The sequence below is a fragment of the Diabrotica virgifera genome, chromosome 1, assembly GCF_917563875.1.
Source record: "Diabrotica virgifera virgifera chromosome 1, PGI_DIABVI_V3a".
NCBI lineage: Eukaryota > Metazoa > Arthropoda > Insecta > Coleoptera > Chrysomelidae > Diabrotica > Diabrotica virgifera.
The window spans coordinates 114,191,560-114,210,691 of NC_065443.1; the positions used below are offsets into that span (position 1 = coordinate 114,191,560).

At 33.1% G+C, this 19,132-nt stretch overlaps 1 protein-coding gene across 3 annotated transcripts in view; it reads left to right on the top strand.

The window, feature by feature from the left end:
• LOC114347881 (rootletin) overlaps positions 1 to 19,132 on the top strand; it is a 370,585-nt gene that overhangs the window by 319,829 nt on the left and 31,624 nt on the right. For 2 of the 3 annotated variants that reach the window (XM_050659384.1, XM_050659370.1), the window contains 3 exons: positions 10,343 to 10,702; positions 13,678 to 13,707; positions 18,653 to 18,838. In XM_050659384.1, the coding sequence (XP_050515341.1) occupies positions 10,343 to 10,702; positions 13,678 to 13,707; positions 18,653 to 18,838 (576 nt within the window). The remainder of the gene's footprint in view (positions 1 to 10,342; positions 10,703 to 13,677; positions 13,708 to 18,652; positions 18,839 to 19,132) is intronic. The other variant, XM_050659374.1, reaches the window with a different exon arrangement.

A 19,132-nucleotide genomic window follows, 5' to 3' on the forward strand; every position in this document is an offset into this window, starting at 1 on the left:
TTCTTTAAAAAGTTCAGACCATTACCCCTATGCGCGCCAATGATGAATATCAAATCCTTAATTGTATGTCAAAACATGCACAATAACTACCTCTTAAGACCCGCCAAGTTTTATTACAATGTTGCCAGTAGTTTCAGCAAAATCGTAAAAAAGGTGTAAAATTTTGTTTTCTTCAACGCCCCGTATCTTGAAAATGGATGGCGTTACAAAAAATTTTTATAAAGCAAACCCCAATTATTTTTCAGTTTTTTGCCTACTCTAGTGACGGTGTTACCTTTTTTGAAAAATATGTATAAAATTGTATCAAAAAACATGCGGTTTTTTATTTTTAAAGGTACGTTTCACCAGTTTTAAAAATCTGAAAAATTCAGGGTGAAAGATTGTGTAAAAATACACGTTATAATTGATTTTCGTAAAAACGAGTGTCTTAGTTTTTTTTTCAGAGTTATTTAAAAGTTTAAAATTGTTCTAAAAATTCGAATTTCCCGCCAAAAAATAAAGACAAATTTTTTTCATATAGATCTTTTTGAAACTTACAACTTTTTTAAATAAAGTTTTTGGCTAGCTCTCGATGCGGCTGAGATAAAAAATAAAAACATAAAAAGCCTAATTAGGCTCTAGGGGGGTCACGTGACCACCTAGGGGGCTAAAAATTTCAGAAAGTGAGTTCCTCTATATGTGCTAAAAAGTGGCCTATATGGAATTTAAATCGAGTTAGGGGCACTTTTCACCATCTTACCCGGCTAGGCCCTTTATGAATAATCAGTGATATTATTATACTGGCGCTTGTCGTCATAGCCTCAATGGTTAAATAGTTTTGTCTTCCAGTTCTGTAAACTTTTCATTATCAACATTGTCGTGTGTCCGTGGGTGTGTAATTTGAAATAAAAAAAAACAAACTGGGTATTTATGAATTAGAAATGACAAGTTCCTTTTCATATGAATATAATATAGAAATTTATTTCGAATACTTGTAAGCGTTAAGAGATTTCACTTTTTGCATAAAAACGCCACGACCGACGTATGAAAAAAAGGAAGAATAGATTTTTGTATCACAAATTGAACAAGCAATTCCAAAATGATTTTTTATTTGAAATATTTCAGTGGCGCACTGTTTTTCTTTAAAAAAAATCGTCCATTACCAGTATTCGCGCCAACAGTAGATATAAAATTCTCAATTTTATGTCAAAAAATGCGCAATAATTACCTCTTAAAACACATCAAATTTCATTTGCATATCTGAACCGGTTTTAGAGCAATAAATAAATCGTCAGTTGTAAGAAAAATTTCAACACCCCATATCTCGGAAACGAAGCATTTGCGAACATACGTTTATAGAGCAAACTGTCATTATTTTTTCATATAGAATTACCCCTTAAAGTTTGTCGCAAGGATTTCCACAGTTTCTACTGTATTCTTTCACTCAACCGTTCTCTTCAGTTCTTTCTGTTTTGCCAGTCCCTTCCTGCATATTTATTTTCTATTGCTTCGTCCATTTTATCTCTGAAAGATCTTCGGGTTCTGCCTCTCTTACTTCTTCCTATCGGGCTCCAATCTGTTATTAGTCTATCTCTTGAATTCAATGCCATTCTTTTTCTTAATCTCTATGTTATTTATTCTATCTCTTATACAGCTTCTCCTTAGGTATTCCTTCGTTGCTTCTGTTGCTCTTATTTTGCATTTGGTTTTCGTATTTTTTTCAATTTTCACACCCATTAGTCAGAATACTTCTTGTCATGGTGTTATACAGCGTGTCTACTTAAGTTGGAAACATATGGGAAACTTTTTTGTTATTCATTTTACGAAAAAAAGTTATTCTTTATAAAAAGTTCTGCATGCTCTAAAACTTAAAATTCAATCATCAGATATCAAATTTTGTGAATATTATACGAGGTATGTCAAAAAATATGAACTTCGTTCAAGAGTAAAGTACCTTTATTTCTCTCAATATCGAAAATTCTTATTATGAAAAGTTGTTTGGAAATAAAAACTAAGATCAAATATGCAATTACATGCTTCTAATTGGAAAAAAATATTTTCCAAATTTTTCTCAAATTTATTGATACTAACTTCGTTTTTATTTATTACACATACGATAACTCTTTTATTATTACTTTTACGAAAAAAGGTATTCTTTATAAAAAGCTCTGTATGCCTTAAGACCGAAGATACAACCATCAGATATCACATTTTATTAATTTTATACGAGGTATGTCAAAAAATTTGAATTTCACTCAACACTAAAGTACCTTTATTTTTCACAATATTGAAAACGGTTATTAAAAAAGTTGTTTAGAATTAAAAACTATGTTTCAATATGCAATTACATCCTTCTAATTGAAATATTGTGAAATATAAAGGTACTATAATCTTGAGCGAATTTCATATTTTTTGACACACCTCGTATAAAATTAATAAAAGTTGATAGATCATGGTTGTGTCTTAGATTTTAGACCATGCAAAGCTTTGTATGAAAAATAACTTTTTTTCGTAAAATGAATAATAAACGAGTTATCATATTTGTAATAATTAAACACGATGTTGGGTACCCATAAATTTGAGAATTTTTTTTTTCAATTAGAAGCATGTAATTGCATATTTGATCTTAGTTTTTAATTCCAAACAACTTTTTATCATACGAATTTTCGATATTGAGATAAATAAAGGTACTTTACCCTTGACCGAAATTCATATTTTTTGACATACCTCGTATAATATTGAGAAAATTTGATATATGATGATTGAATCTTAGGTTTTGGGTCATGCAGAACTTTTTATATATTTTGAAGTTATACTTCTTTACGGGCGTAATGACGGTGAAATTTTATATGGGAAAACCTAGCGACCGGGCGCATGCGCATTATAACTTTGTTCTGATTGGATGTTCAAATGACATGACAAAAATTATCCAATATGGCAGCTGTGGCACAGCTGTGGGACTGTGCATGGTTTGGTTATAATGTATGCTTGTTGCGTTTTAAAATTTGTAGGAAGAGAAACAACAAACAAAAAGTTAGTTAATGGTTATACTGCCTTTTTAAATAGTTTTCATATTATATTTTTGGACTTATTTACATAGAAGAGATGATTGTTGCATGCCAATGTGAAAGCTCATCAAACTGTGCCTAGTATGAGTGCCGCAGATCTCGCTTATTCAAAGCTAAAGAATCTTTCACTGGTAAGTGTTTTATAAATAGTTGATCAAATTTTGTTATGATATTTGAACATAGCCACTTTGCACGACGCAAGTGATTGCGAAATTTATTAGTCGTTATACGGGCTCCGATACCTACCTTGAACCTACCAAAATACATAAGTAGTATGTAATACTTTTATTTTACACCTTAATATTCACCTAATATATTGTCTTCTTACTCTATGTTTTGTTGTATTTTTTCAATTCTAAATCATTTCAATTCAAAATCAAAATAATTTGATTTACATAAGTTAAAAATGTCAAAAGGTTAATCTGTTTAGTTAGACGATCTTCGCACATAATGACAAGCTGTCTCTATGGCGAAGTTTTAATGCGGGTGAATCCCAATACAACGCAAATACCAGCCGCGTGGTAAGTTGGTTCGAATCCCAATAGAAACTTTTATTTTTTTATTTTTTTTTATACATTTTATGATTGTAAGTATATTTATTATATAATTTTATTTTCAGAAAATACGTATTTAGTTAAAAAATTTTCCGACAATTAATGTTCAGAAATCATTTGTGGCATTTTTAATGTGTTTTTTGGCACTGTTTTAATAAAAATTTTTGAGAAGTAGTAAGTATAAATTAATTTAATATTTAAATAAAATATAAATAAAAAGTATATTAATTTCGTTTATAATCATATAATCATATAATAGAAGTATAACTTCTTACGTGCGTACAAAGTACACACACATTCTTTTTTGAGCGAATTTCATATTTTTTGACACACCTCGTATAAAATTAATAAAAGTTGATAGATCATGGTTGTGTCTTAGATTTTAGACCATGCAAAGCTTTGTATGAAAAATAACTTTTTTTCGTAAAATGAATAATAAACGAGTTATCATATTTGTAATAATTAAACACGATGTTGGGTACCCATAAATTTGAGAATTTTTTTTTTCAATTAGAAGCATGTAATTGCATATTTGATCTTAGTTTTTAATTCCAAACAACTTTTTATCATACGAATTTTCGATATTGAGAGAAATAAAGGTACTTTACCCTTGACCGAAATTCATATTTTTTGACATACCTCGTATAATATTGAGAAAATTTGATATATGATGATTGAATCTTAGGTTTTGGGTCATGCAGAACTTTTTATAAAAAAGAATGTGTGTGTACTTTGTACGCACGTAAGAAGTTATACTTCTATTATATGATTATATGATTATAAACGAAATTAATATACTTTTTATTTATATTTTATTTAAATATTAAATTAATTTATACTTACTACTTCTCAAAAATTTTTATTAAAACAGTGCCAAAAAACACATTAAAAATGCCACAAATGATTTCTGAACATTAATTGTAGGAAAAATTTTTAACTAAATACGTATTTTCTGAAAATAAAATTATATAATAAATATACTTACAATCATAAAATGTATAAAAAAAAATAAAAAAACAAAAGTTTCTATTGGGATTCGAACCAACTTACCACGCGGCTGGTATTTGCGTTGTATTGGGATTCACCCGCATTAAAACTTCGCCATAGAGACAGCTTGTCATTATGTGCGAAGATCGTCTAACTAAACAGATTAACCTTTTGACATTTTTAACTTATGTAAATCAAATTATTTTGATTTTGAATTGAAATGATTTAGAATTGAAAAAATACAACAAAACATAGAGTAAGAAGACAATATATTAGGTGAATATTAAGGTGTAAAATAAAAGTATTACATACTACTTATGTATTTTGGTAGGTTCAAGGTAGGTATCGGAGCCCGTATAACGACTAATAAATTTCGCAATCACTTGCGTCGTGCAAAGTGGCTATGTTCAAATATCATAACAAAATTTGATCAACTATTTATAAAACACTTACCAGTGAAAGATTCTTTAGCTTTGAATAAGCGAGATCTGCGGCACTCATACTAGGCACAGTTTGATGAGCTTTCACATTGGCATGCAACAATCATCTCTTCTATGTAAATAAGTCCAAAAATATAATATGAAAACTATTTAAAAAGGCAGTATAACCATTAACTAACTTTTTGTTTGTTGTTTCTCTTCCTACAAATTTTAAAACGCAACAAGCATACATTATAACCAAACCATGCACAGTCCCACAGCTGTGCCACAGCTGCCATATTGGATAATTTTTGTCATGTCATTTGAACATCCAATCAGAACAAAGTTATAATGCGCATGCGCCCGGTCGCTAGGTTTTCCCATATAAAATTTCACCGTCATTACGCCCGTAAAGAAGTATAACTTCAAAAATAACTTTTTTTCGTAAAATTAATAATAAAAAAGTTTCCCATATGTTTCCAACTTAAGTAGACACGCTGTATATTCTTCTTTTTGTTTTTATACTGATGTTCTTATCCCACAGTACCGGGTTTAATTTTAGTATGCAGTCTATTGTTTGTCCTAGTCACCCGATACCTAGAACCCTAGCTTGGTTCTAGGTATCGAGTCATATACTTACATACTCATGAGATAATAAAAAAAAATTATGAATGATTTTATTTGAATTTATATAGATGACTGTAAGGCCAAGGATATGACAACGGCTCTAACATGAAGAGAAAAAATAAAGGTGTACAAGCTCGCGTTTGCAAAGAATATACTCGTGCTCTTTTATGCTAAGTGGATGACACTCCTTCAATTTATTTATTGGGGATGCAGCTATACCTTGCGCACAATCAACATGTTTTTTTGGTATTGTAGATAGAAGGTTTACACACTGTTTTTTCTGTTTGTTGACAATGTGCATTTATCTTTACCTCGCTCCTTCGTCACTTGAACTTCAAATGTGCTCCTTATACTATGCCCGACGTTGGATAAGTTATAAATAATAACTATTGTACTATTTTTTAAATAAATATATTTTTACATAGTTCTTTATGGCAAAATTTCGATTTTTTGCCTTTTTTGCTATTTTTTTATATTTGCAGTAAATTTATATTTTCTTGAATGAAGGGGCGCCAAATTTTATTTTGCCCGGGGCGCTCAAAACCTTAAATCCGGCCCTGGCTTTCACTATATACATTAAATAGCAGTGGTGACAAATTGCATCCTTGTCGTACTCCTCTATGTATTTCTATTGCTTGTGATGTCTCATTTTCTATTTTGATGTTAGCTTTCTTATTCCAATATAAATTGAGAATTCTTCGCAGATCTTTATTATCTATGTATTTTCTTTCAAGAATGTCTCTTAGCTTATCGTGGCGTACTCTGTCAAATCTGAACCAGCAAATCTACCAAGATTAGAGCTGAAGGGTCAGAACAAGTGATGGAGTTTAAATATCTAGGCATCACACTATTTCGCGACGAAAAGCTCGAAACAGAAGTGAGATCAGTGAGATAACAAAAATATTGCTAGAAACAACAGAGATTAAAACTCTTAGAAAAATCGATTGTAAGACAATTTTATGGGACTAATGGGACAGAGCTAGAATATACGATGTAGATGCAAGGAGACGAACTGGGTCAGAAATAGAGGAGTAAAATGAAACGTTCATATAAGCCGAATGACAACAAATAGAGTAGTAAAGACGGCGAAAGACGGTTCCCCAGCGGGAAGACGACAGTGGCAGATCCAGCATCATCAAGAAGGGGGCCGATTGGCTAAATTTCTATTAAAAATAAATGAATAAATGAATGTTTTTATAATCTATATATATAACTTGGTTTGAGAGGGGGGCAGATCGCTCCCATCGCCCTCCCCTGGATCCGCCACTGGAAGACGATCAGTGATAAGGGGCCTGACAGCCCCCGGGAAAATGGATGGTTTCTTGGGCTTCACACAACGCATATAAATTAAAGTTTAAGACCTAGACTCAGGGCTGGTGATAACGGGCGCCCCTTTTTGCTGGGCGCAAAAATGAGCGTTTTTCTACATAATATTGAAGTTAATACATTTAAAATAAATAAATTTCAAAAAAAAAGAAGGGCGCCATGGTAGTTTTGCAGGCGGGCACCTTGTACCAGACGCATATAATTATGTACAAATAAATTTATTGTGTGTACTTTTTATTATTTTTTTTTTGTATGATCTACGAAATCTAAATGATATGTGTATTATTTTTTAATCTCTCGGGCTATTACTGTTTATCGGATTTTATTTCATTCCCTATTTACTTTTCATGCTACGTCCCTGTTCATCAGATACTTAATAGATACCCCTATTGTATTTTAATAGACAAAATCAGACACCGATAAATTGATTAACATCATACATCATTATCTTTTTCATTAAAACAGAAGCATTCTAAAATACGATCCAAGTTTCGGGCTAGGAAGTCAATGAACCGAACTGTTTTTGTTTGTTGACCTACGGATGTATTGTGACCATCCTCAAGGCCACACCAGTAGCTTACATTAATAGATTGAATATTTTGGCCTTCTCACAAATTAAGCCTATAATACTATTTTACGTTTTCGTAGATAACTTTGAGTATACAATAACTAAATTAATCTCTTTATTAATTGGTGTTCCAAAAATGCGTCCGTTAGTTTTTACTAGGTACTTATATAGTATGATGCAAAAGTTTGGAATAATTCATGATTTCAGAAACAGATGAGTTTAAAAAATGTTATTAAAACACGTAATTTTAGTTACGTCATCAGTGGTTACGACATTACGTCATCAGTGTTGGAGTAATGACGTAATCAACGATTTTTTTAATACAAACCAAGGTAACAGGATAACTCATTTTTGAAAGGTCTCCTAATAATCGGCTTTGCAACGAAGTATTATTCGAATATTTCTTTCTACAGTGTTAACCAAAATTATGCACTTATTTAAGTAAAATGAAATTACAATAAATACTCATTTAGGTATTAAACTAAATTACGTTAGGAAAGAATTTACTGTCCGTCTTTCTCATTGCATCATTGCTGAAGGTCGTCAATTTCAATATTTCTTATAAATTTTATTGTATACTACTAAACCAGTTTTGGTTAACCATGTATAAATAAATAATCAATGAAATTCCATCGTTGCAACTACGGTTAGGAGACCTTTCAAACCGTTGCAAGAACGATTAGGGACTGTCACGTCGGTGCATATGTTATTGATATCGGAGAGTATGTAGTCTATTTCGTTTTTAGTTTTCTTGTCTAAGATGATCCTTGTCCATGTACATTGTTCAGATTTCTTAAAAAAAGTATTGAGGTAAATTTTTGTTCAGTCCAAAGCGACCATATATTATATGTCGCCCTCTTCTTTTATTCCGATTTCTGAATTATAATCTCCTTTGACTGTTACGAAATGTGATTGCTCTTGTTTCCTTGCTGTTTTCAGATCTTCATAAAATGGTTTAGTTTCTTCGTCTGCTGAGTTTCCCGGGGGTGCATAATCTGTAAACTCTATCTCTATTCAAAACGAACACAAGATATTATATGACTCTGTTTGATACTGTACAGAATTTTGTTAGGGAGATCTTTTGTTGATCAGGAACGGTACACCGCCTACATGATCATTTTCTACACAGTTTATCTGATATAGCTCGTGACAAAATTTTAAGATAGTATATTATATGTTTCGCCTGATAGGCGAATTTCACGCAGACCATGTATATCCCATTTGGTATTTGAGAGCTCTTGTTCTAGTTTGACAAGGTGTTCTTTCTTGGGTCCTCATAGTTCTTATATTGTAATAGGCTGTGTAAGAAGAAATGATGGTTAATTTAGATTCATATTAGATTCAGTCGAATATTTGCCTTCTCCAGTATCCATGACTGATTACTCAGTGTGATATTCTGAGTGTCTAACTCTATTCACCTCTCTAGGATAATTTCGAATTGACATTCGACATATTCAATTGGGAGGTTTTTGCGTATGTCAAACGCCACGTGCCGCTTTGTCTATCTGTTATCTGTGATTACAAAAACCAAACACCTTTTGTTAACTATACTAAAAAAAAAGAAAAAAATGTAAAAGAAATTATAAAGTGCAGCAATTCATTAGCTCAAAATATAAAAATTGGTTAGGCGAATGGATCCAGTAATCCGCAGTCATTTTTTTTCAACCACACACACACACACTCACTCTCTACTGCATCAGCCACTCCTGCTGTTTATCGTAGCTGGCGGTTTGGGATCTTGTCTCGTAGTGAAACACCTAACATAGCACGCTCCAAGCACACAAGATTTGTCATCATCTGGATTTTAGATATAACTAGCGAGGAAAGGTAGAGCTGATTTAAAAGTTCTTTGGCCTCATCTATCCTGTAAGCCGTAAGCTATGAGCACAATATCATCTGCAAACCTCAGATGACTAAGCTTTTCTCGGTTTAATTTGGAAAAGGACAAGAAAGGGTGTCAACTTAGGGTGTCATCAAGCCTATCTCTACCAGGACCGTAGAGGAGTGCTTCATCCTATCGTTCATGATGTCGACCTCTGGTAACGCCACTGTTATGTGCAATGGGACAAACGATCACGTTTATGGGAGTAATCCACTAACCTATGGAAGTAACTTGTTAATCTGTTAACCAACTGGCTCCCTTAAAGTTCTACTGATTTTTTGTAGTGATTGAACATCTGTCTCGTTTGTAATTTTTATGCTTCAAAGCAAGCCTATTATGGTCCAAAATATTTATAGATCCGCTCGAATAGAAATATTTTATTATTTTTGTCTCGTTATTCCGCGTACAGTCATTTAAATTTGCGTTATTTAGCATCTACAAACATAAATTGATCGTGAAATAAAGTCTACCAATTTAAGAAAAACTTTAGTGGGCGAAACCAGTCCTGGAGGAACCAGTTGTTTGCCCTGAAGCAAAATAACTGCGTCGATCATAGAACAATCCACGAATTCGTGTGCATCTTATAAATTTAAAAAAGTTGTTGATTGAATCTTACCAGCAGCCCGGTTAGAACACAGGTTGTAGTACATAAATATTTGTCTAACTTTTTTGTTATTCAAATAAAAATTTTAAAAATAGTGTCATCCGCAAATATTGTAGCGCTAAATTAAAAATAAATAAACGGTGATTTCATTCATGAAAATAGATATAAAAGTGATATCATCATAACATTAGGGAAATGACTTGTTTCTAAATATAATGAACATAAGAAAGTATCATTATATTTCGGCATTTTTAATTCAAATTTCGACCGGAATAACAATGTCCTCATAGACATGATGTACCGTTTAACAAGGATTTTGTTTTCGTAGCTCATCATGACCACCAGGCTCTTCACGACAGGTTAGAAGCCACCAGAAGAGAGTTGGAGGACGAAAGAGACGGTGCAGAGAGGTTGAAGAGAGAAGCCAACAGCCGCTTCGAACAAGACCGAACGAACATAAACAAATTGAAGGAGGAACTGAGTAAGTACAAGACGCGGTTGGAGGAAGCGAAAGTCAGGACCGAAGAAGAAATCAACAAGCTGGAACAGCGCATCGAAGAGGTGAAGACGGAGAGAGATAACTGTCAAAGTGAGGCGGAGAATTTGAAAATACAGTTACAGTTGTGCGAAAATAAGTCGGAAGGGGTTGGTAATCAGTTGCACGAGACTCTACGGAAACTTAAAGAAGGTAAGTGGTGTTAAGTTTATTTTATTCCTCTTTTGTTGGCGGTATATCCGGTTGTAGGTGGTGATATCCGGTTGTGGATATATGCGGCTGTTTCATTATGTTTTCTTACATTTCTTTCCACTATTTTATAGACATTCATGTTATTTGACCATATTTTTCTCTGGCAAAGCTACCTTTCATTTATTTTTCCTAAATGTTATACTAAATACTAAGCCCCATCTCCTCTGTATATTTTTTCTTCTGAGTCAATAGTTTCCTACGAATGATTTTCTTCTATTAGTTCTTTTGTTCCATTGATATTTATTCGCGAATTCTATTATCTTCTCTCTTCTTTCACAACCCTAGTCCGTTTAGGCCAGGGTAATAAGACAAAAATATATCCTGTTCGTGACACTTTAGCAGCCAGGGCACGCCAGGGTACTGCAGCGTTTTTTCGAGAGGTAATAGCTATAGGAACAAATTGTAACTATTTCCTGCGTAGGATCTGGCGGCCATTTTTATTTATCAACAATTAACTGTCAAAAAATGGCATTTTCCCCTTTTTTTTCAAATCAACGGACAACAGTGAAACTTATGATTTTTTTAGTACAAAATATCTTCGAGATTATGGAAAAAGCTTTAAAATGACGTATTACAAAGTTTGATATACTCATTTATTGTTAATTTAATTGCGAAAAAGGTCGGAATTGCAAAAAAAATTATTTTCGCAGTAACTGTTGTAAAAATTAGTGTACAGCTTTGAAATTTTTGTCAAATGATGGTTCTTTGGTGCTTAATATGTGATAAAAATTTCAAAGCGATTAATTCAATTGTTTAAATTTTATTTAAATTGTTTATCCCAGAGTGCATTTTTTTTGCAATAACATAAATCAGAAAAAAATGACGTTAGAACCATTCCACAGGTGTCAAATGAAAGAGCATGAGCTACATTTTCAACATGGTTTAAAAAAGTGAATAAAAAATGCATTTATTAGTAATAAATAATTATTCAAAAGTATCGTCAATTTTTCTTTATAAACTTTTTGAATAACTTTTTCCAAAAAATTAACTTTTTTTACCCTGTTTTAAGTGTACAACTACCAAGTAATGTTATTTATATCGTAATTGATAAAAAATTGTAATAAATATACCTATATAATATAATTTCTTATATAACAAAATAAAAAGTTTATAAGGAAAGATTTACGATTCTTTTGCATAATTATTTATTACTAATAAATGCATTTTTTATTCACTTTTTTAAACCAAGTTGAAAATATAGCTCATGTTCTTTCATTTGACACCCGTGGAATGGTTCTAACGTCATTTTTCTCTGACTTATGTTATTGCAAAAAAAATGCCCTCTGGGATAAACAATTTGAATAAAATTTAAACAATTGAATGAATCGCTTTGAAATTTTTATCACATATTAAGCACCAAAGAACCCTTATTTGACAATTTCAAAGCTGTACACTAATTTTTACAACAGTTATTGCGAAAATAATTTTCTTTGCAATTCCGACTTTTTTCGCAATTATATTAACAATAAATGAGTATATCAAACTTTGTAATAGGTACGTCATTTTAAAGCTTTTTCCATAATCTCGAAGAAAGTTGTACTAAAAAACCATAAGTTTCCCTGTTTTCCATTGACTTAAAAAAAAGTGAAAAATGTCATTTTTTGACACTTAATTGTTTATAAATAAAAATGGCCGCCAGATCCTACGCAGGAAATAGTTACAATTTGCTCTTATAGGTATTACCTGTCGAAAAAACGCTTCAGTACCCTAGCTGTTCAAGTGTCATGGAAAAAACCTCATTACCCTGGACTAGTTGTTTTATTTTTATTGCACTAGTGTGATCTTAATTTCTTATGTATAGGTATCCTTGATTTCGCCAAATTGTGGTCTGATCCACAGGTGGCTTCTCTATATATACTCTCGTTTCTTCTACCTTGATCATTGACTTTGCCTAACAAATAATTTTTGATTGAGAACTGATTTTGTATATGTATATTTATATATTTATCATTCCATTCTCGTTTAAGACATTTTCTCCATATGTGCCTACTATTTTCTTACCTATCTTTTCTTCCAGTTCTTCATTAAGGTCTCTCATCAGTATAATTTCTTTCCGACTGTTTACGTTTTTTCGTGTTTCTTAGAATTTCTCCGAACTGATCTTTTTCTTCTCTTTTACTGTCATCGGTGGGGTCATACACTCCTATTATGACTATGTCTCTTCCTTTTTTTCATATCTATACTGATTATTTTTTCATTTATGGCTGTTTAAACCTTGACATATTTATTACATTTATTTTTATTGTTACAGACACTCCCCTTTTTGCTCTTTAGTCTTTATTTACTCTACTGAAGAAATGAACATATTCTTCTATTATTTCGTCTCCTTGACCCTTTTTCTTTATTTTAGTGTGTACTCCTTCCATTTTTTTACTTAAGTAAAAGTTTCTTAGTGTTTACTGTTTATACTCTGAACATTCCAACATCCTGCATTCATTGTCTGTTTCCGTTGCCGAGTTATTTTCCGTTTGTTTCCGTCCGGCATCCAAGGCTTGTTATTGAGATTGTTAGCGTATATTTTTGTTTTCCAGGACCTAACCAGGAGCTAACCCGATGACCTAAGCCTCCTCCTTTCTCAACCGGCTTGGGACCGGCTACAGCGGGGTTGATTTTGTTCTTTTGGAAGAAATATTTTTAGTCCTTTCACTTTTTATCTTTTTACCTTTTAATCTTAATTCTCTTTTTCCTTTATATCTTTCACAAATTTCCACTGTTACACTTTCCCAGATGATTTTCGTTTATATTTTCCAAAATCTCTTTGATTTCACAAAAATGATAATGTCGGTTTGTAAATCTAAACTGACAATGTATGTCACCGTCACAAATATTTATTTTTAGATACAAAAAATACAGTAATTAACATAATCTTAGATAGGTACTATAAAAAATGATAAAAATGAAATTTTTGTTCTAAGCTACCAACAATCAGGAAAAGCTGAGTAGAAGTATGCACTCACTACTTTTTTTTAGCAGCTGAGATAAAAACATCGATTTCATTATTTTTGTAGTGAATATTGTTTTTAAACATAGTTTTATGAACATCTTGTTAAAAATTGAGTTTTCACACTCCAAATCATCTTGCTTTATTCATGTATACCAGGAGAATGCAGTGCCGGTTTTACAAAATTTTCCATATCTGATATCAAGGAAGATTAAACATTTTTTTCCGTGTTGTGTTCACTTTATTATATACAATTTAGTTGCTTAATTTTCATTAGTTAATTATTCTGCGACCAGAAAGCAACAGTTTGAATAATTTTAGTCCACAAAAATAATATAAAAAATTACCCTGTTAGGAACTTTAACCCTGCCAGATATCTGACAGTTTTTTGAGTTTTAGTGGACCTCGATTATCAAAATCTCTATATTTCTTGCAGTGGGTTCGGTGTATTTTTTAATTATTACCAATTTAAGGCCAAAAATGCACAATTTTAAGAACTATCGTCGACTAAAAAATAAAATATTTTAAACGAATTTTTAGGTATTTTTAGATAAAACACGTTTAAATTTTTAAAATGGCGATTTGGGAACGTTGATTTACTAATTTGTTGCTTAGAAAACTGTAAAAAACCTAAGAATTCTTAATGTTCAATAAATGTTAATAAACAATGTTATTGTAAATATTGTTAAAAATGTGGTTAAGATGTCAGAGTTATTCATCAGTTAGTTTAAAAGTTATTCAATTTGTTTATTCCAAGCACTTTTTTTACAATAACATAAGTCAGAAAAAAGAACTTACAATGATTCTACCGGTAGCAGAAACAAGCGAGAGTTATTCTATCAAAAGAATTTAAAAAAAGTTTGAAAAAACCATTTCCAACATTATAAAACTTGATTGCAAAAAAATTCCAATTTTTTGTTTATAATCAATTTGAAAAACTTTTTGCTATTGTCTCAGGAAAAATTATTTTTTGTATTCGAAAAGCTGGCAAGTTTTTTTAAACTTGCCAGCTTTTCGAATACTAAAAATATAATTATTCTGGACGAAGTTACCTAATCCCTTTTTTTTCAAATCGGTGATATTGAAAAATGAGATTTGAACTTCAAACTTCAGCTATAAAATATGTGATGGCTATAGCGATTAGAGGGTAAAACTATGGACCTGCAGAAGAATACAGTCAGTAATCTGGATAGATCGAATTGTGAATTTGGAGATGTTGAGAAGGATGGGTATGGACAAAATAGTCTTAAACACCATCAAAATTGGAAAATTACAATATCTAACACTTGCAATCAGAGGCGAACGTTATAACTTGCCTTAACTAATAATACAAGGGAAGATACACGGTAGAGAAGTCGAGGATAGAGACATACTTCATGTTGGAACGTCTTGAGAGCATGTTTTGAATGTACCTATCCATCGAATCTCCTGGTATCTCCTGGCTCAACAATCTGAGAAAGTGGTATAATTGCAGTTCCATCGACTTGTTCAGAGCTGCAATCTCAAAATTGAAAATAGCCTCCTTAGAGGAGACGGTACCTACAGAAGAAGAAGAATCCATCGAATGTGTGGATTGTCATAATGATTAACAACTTGTAAAAGTAGATAGCGCATAAAGAGTGAGTTCTTCTTTTGGCATCATAACCCTGGATCGGTCTTTACCTGTCTGGCTATATCTTTCCATTTAGACCTCTTTTGTGTCCTTCTCCCCCATTGTCTTACATTCATAGTTTTCAGGTCGTGTTCCACGTCATACAACCATTTCGGTCTGGACCTTCCTTTTTGTTCGTCTTCCTATCGGCTTCCATTGTAATATTTTCTTTGTTGTTTTCGTATCTTCTTGTCTCTGAACATGTATCAGGCCATGACAGTCTTTGACTTTTCTGGTCTTACAATATACAATATCGTACCCTTCTTCGTACGTCTTCCACTTGCACCGGGCCGTATACTTTTCTCAGTCTTGAGTTGGGCTTCATCTGTTTTCGTCAGTACCCAGGTTTCACTACTACGGTTTACTAGGTTACTACGAGTCTAATTAATGTTCTTTAGATCAGCGTTTCCCAACCGGTGTGTCGCGACCTACTAGTGGGTCGCGGGTGGATTTCAGGTGGGTCACGGAGTAGCTCTTACAGTAGCTGAGTAGCGTACAGTGACCGTGCACAATGTGGCAACGGCGCCAGTCCGACCGGTTTTCTCCCACTTCCTCTCTCACTCTGACCCAAACACTCGGCTCTTGTTCTCAGTTTGGCTCTGATATCTGGTATTTTCCCGCGTCAAAACATACGACAGTGGCTTAATACTCTTTCTAGCGTTGTTTTCGTTTAAAAATAGTGAAGTAGTAAACTATTTACGATGGAAAATTGGCTGAAAAGTAGATCTTGTGTTAAAAGAAAACTGCAATCTACTGTCGAAGGTGAACTTAATCGTCCATCTACTAGCAATTTACGCTAAAGTGCCTCCAGTATTTTCAAAGGTTATGAAAGAGAATAAAATGTTTCGAAAATATTGTCCTGAATACCTTCAATACGGATTCACGTTCATAGGTATGGAAGAAAAACCTATACCCTAAAGCGTACTTTGTTTCGAAACCTTTGATAACGAAAATATGAAGCATTCAAAATTTCAGAGACACATTTTTACTAAACATCCAGAAACCTTGAATAAACCTTTGATGTTTTTTCAAAGTAAGAAAAAAGAACTGATTTCGACTCGGGCGAATAATGGAGATTGGGGCGTCTAGGCAAGGTAATAAAAGGCCATCTATCGTGGACTCTTACCAGCTGTCTTTGCTAATAGGAAAAAATAGCGCTCCTTACACAGCAGGCGAGAACCTTATTTTGCCCAGGGCAGAATTAATTTCGTCACTTCTGCTTGACGAAAAAACAGGTCAACACATATGTAAAATACTATTCAACTCTACAGTGAAACGTAGAATCGAGGAAATATCTATTAAAGTAAAGGACAGGTTAATATCTGCTATGAAAGAAACTGACTTTTATTCTCTACAATTAGACGAAAGTAGGGAAAGGTTTAATTGCAAGGGATCCGTTGCATAAGAAATGTTATTTTGCCACACACTAAACACCACTACAACTGACCAAGACATTTTCGATTTCTTGTATTTTTCGATTTCGATTCACGAAAATGAAATTAATTGGTACAAATGTGTTGGGCTTACAACCGATGAAGCTCGTACTATGTCAGGAAAATATAAGGGCCTGGTAAGTAAAATCAAGGAAGTAGCCCCGCTAACCCATTGCAGCATCCATAGGGAGGCATTGGCGGTTAAGGGAATCACTCCAGACCTCAAAAGCACTCCTAATGACGCTGTAAAGACTGAACTTAATAAAAGCACAATCGAAAAACTCTCGGATATTCGCTGTAAAATGTGATGAAATGGGAAGCGTCCATAAGAAGTTACTTCTGACTTCTACATTGTGAAGTGCGTTGGTTGTTACGTGGAAATGTGCTTTCCAGATTGTTCGAACTCGAGACGACGCCGTTAGATTGTTTTGGTTCAACTGAGCCAAATATTTTCTCAACGATTACCTCAATGATGAGACTTGGCTGATAAAACTGTCATACCTAGCTGATATTTTCAGCTCTCTGAACATTCTGAATTTGACATTACAAGGAGAAGATGCACATCGATTCTTCGTTCAAAATAAAGTTGATTCTAATGGATAAATGGCATCAAAAGGTCCAAGCAAATAAATTTGATGCATTTCCATTGATGAACGAATCATCATGGGTGAGGGATGGGTCGAATACATCAGAAGGTGGGTCGCCAGACATAAAAGGTTGGGAACCACTGCTTTAGATAATCATTTTTGGTTCTTTTATTTCGATGTCATCAATCTTTTATTAGCATAGTATTTACGATTCCCACTGGAAATACGTGCATTAATTTCGCTACTTACGGAGTTCTTTTGATTTATTTCTGTGCCTAGATATGTGAAGGCATCCACACGTTCAATAGTATAGTTGTCTATTGCGATATTATTTTCACTGTCAGGTTTTCTTTTGAAGGTCATATACTTCATTTTTGTTTCGTTTATTTTAAGATCTCCTTTTCGAGCTCCAGGATCAATTTCCTTGAACTTGAACGCTTCCATTAGTCGTTGCTTGCTCCTCCTAATGATAACTACTTCTTCTTCTTATGCAATCCACTAATGGATGTTCGCGATCATGTTTGACCATTTTTCTTTATCCCTTGCAGTATGTATTAGGTCTCCTATGTTTCTTAGCCCTGTCCATTGTTTGACATTACGGAGCCATGACATTTTCTTCCTGCCCACTCCCCTTCTTTCTTCGATCTTTCCTTCAATTAAGGTTTGCAGAAACTGTTATCTTTCGTTTCTAATTAGGTGCCCCAGGTATGCCGTTTTTCTCTGTTTAATTGTGCATAGCAGTTGTCGTTCTGTACCAATTCTTATCAGGATTTCTTCATTTTTTATTCATGCAGTCCAGGGAACTTATCTGGTGATAACTACATTGTCTGCATATGCAGTAATTTGTACTGTTTTGGTATTTATGTGAGCCGTTACATTAGTTTTTCTGATGACTGCCTCATGAACTAGGTTGAACAGCATGGTTGAGACTGCGTCTACCCGTCTTACTCTCACATTGACGTCAAATAAAGGAGCCAGTTCTCCACCTACTCTAACTGCGGCATTTGAACCCTGCAACGTCATTTTTATGAGGCTGATAGATATTAGGTATTTTAATTTTGGTATTTTTTGCAATTTTTTTTTTTTGGTTTTCGTATAATCTAACTCCACTGAAAACAAACTCTTAATATGTCACAAGTAAACAATCACTGTTAAAATCATCTCATATTACTTCACGTAGTTTAACTATAACGAATATAGTCTTGGATTAAAACCGGCACTGCAACACCATTTTATTACTTCTATCGTCATATATGCAATAATTGTTTGTTTTTCCAGCTGAAAATAATTCAGAATCTCTCAGAAAAGAGCTAACGGATGTACGAAGGTTGCTGGCAGATGGTAATTTCGAGAAGGAGAAGTACCACAATACGAACAAAGAGCTAAGAGATCACATCAAGAAAACGGAGAGCGAAAAACGGGAGCAGGCCAGACAGCTGGAAGATGCCTACAAGGCTATTTCAAGTAAGTAAAGTATTGTAACTTTATTTTTAATATTCAGTAGGTAACTATTTAAGAATTTTCTTGTTCCTCTTGTCAACCCGATACGTTATCAAAAGTGGTTGCTTGGCATTTTCCCCTCTTTTGCTCTTTTATTCAGTCAAATTAATCGAATTACGTCATTTTTGTTTGGATAACAATAATATACAGAAAACAATAAATCCTGTATAAAAGGTATATTTAAAAAACCCTCAAAAGGGCCACATCAATTCACATAACTAGTTTTCGACTGGTTTACCAGTCATCGTCAGTGCTTAC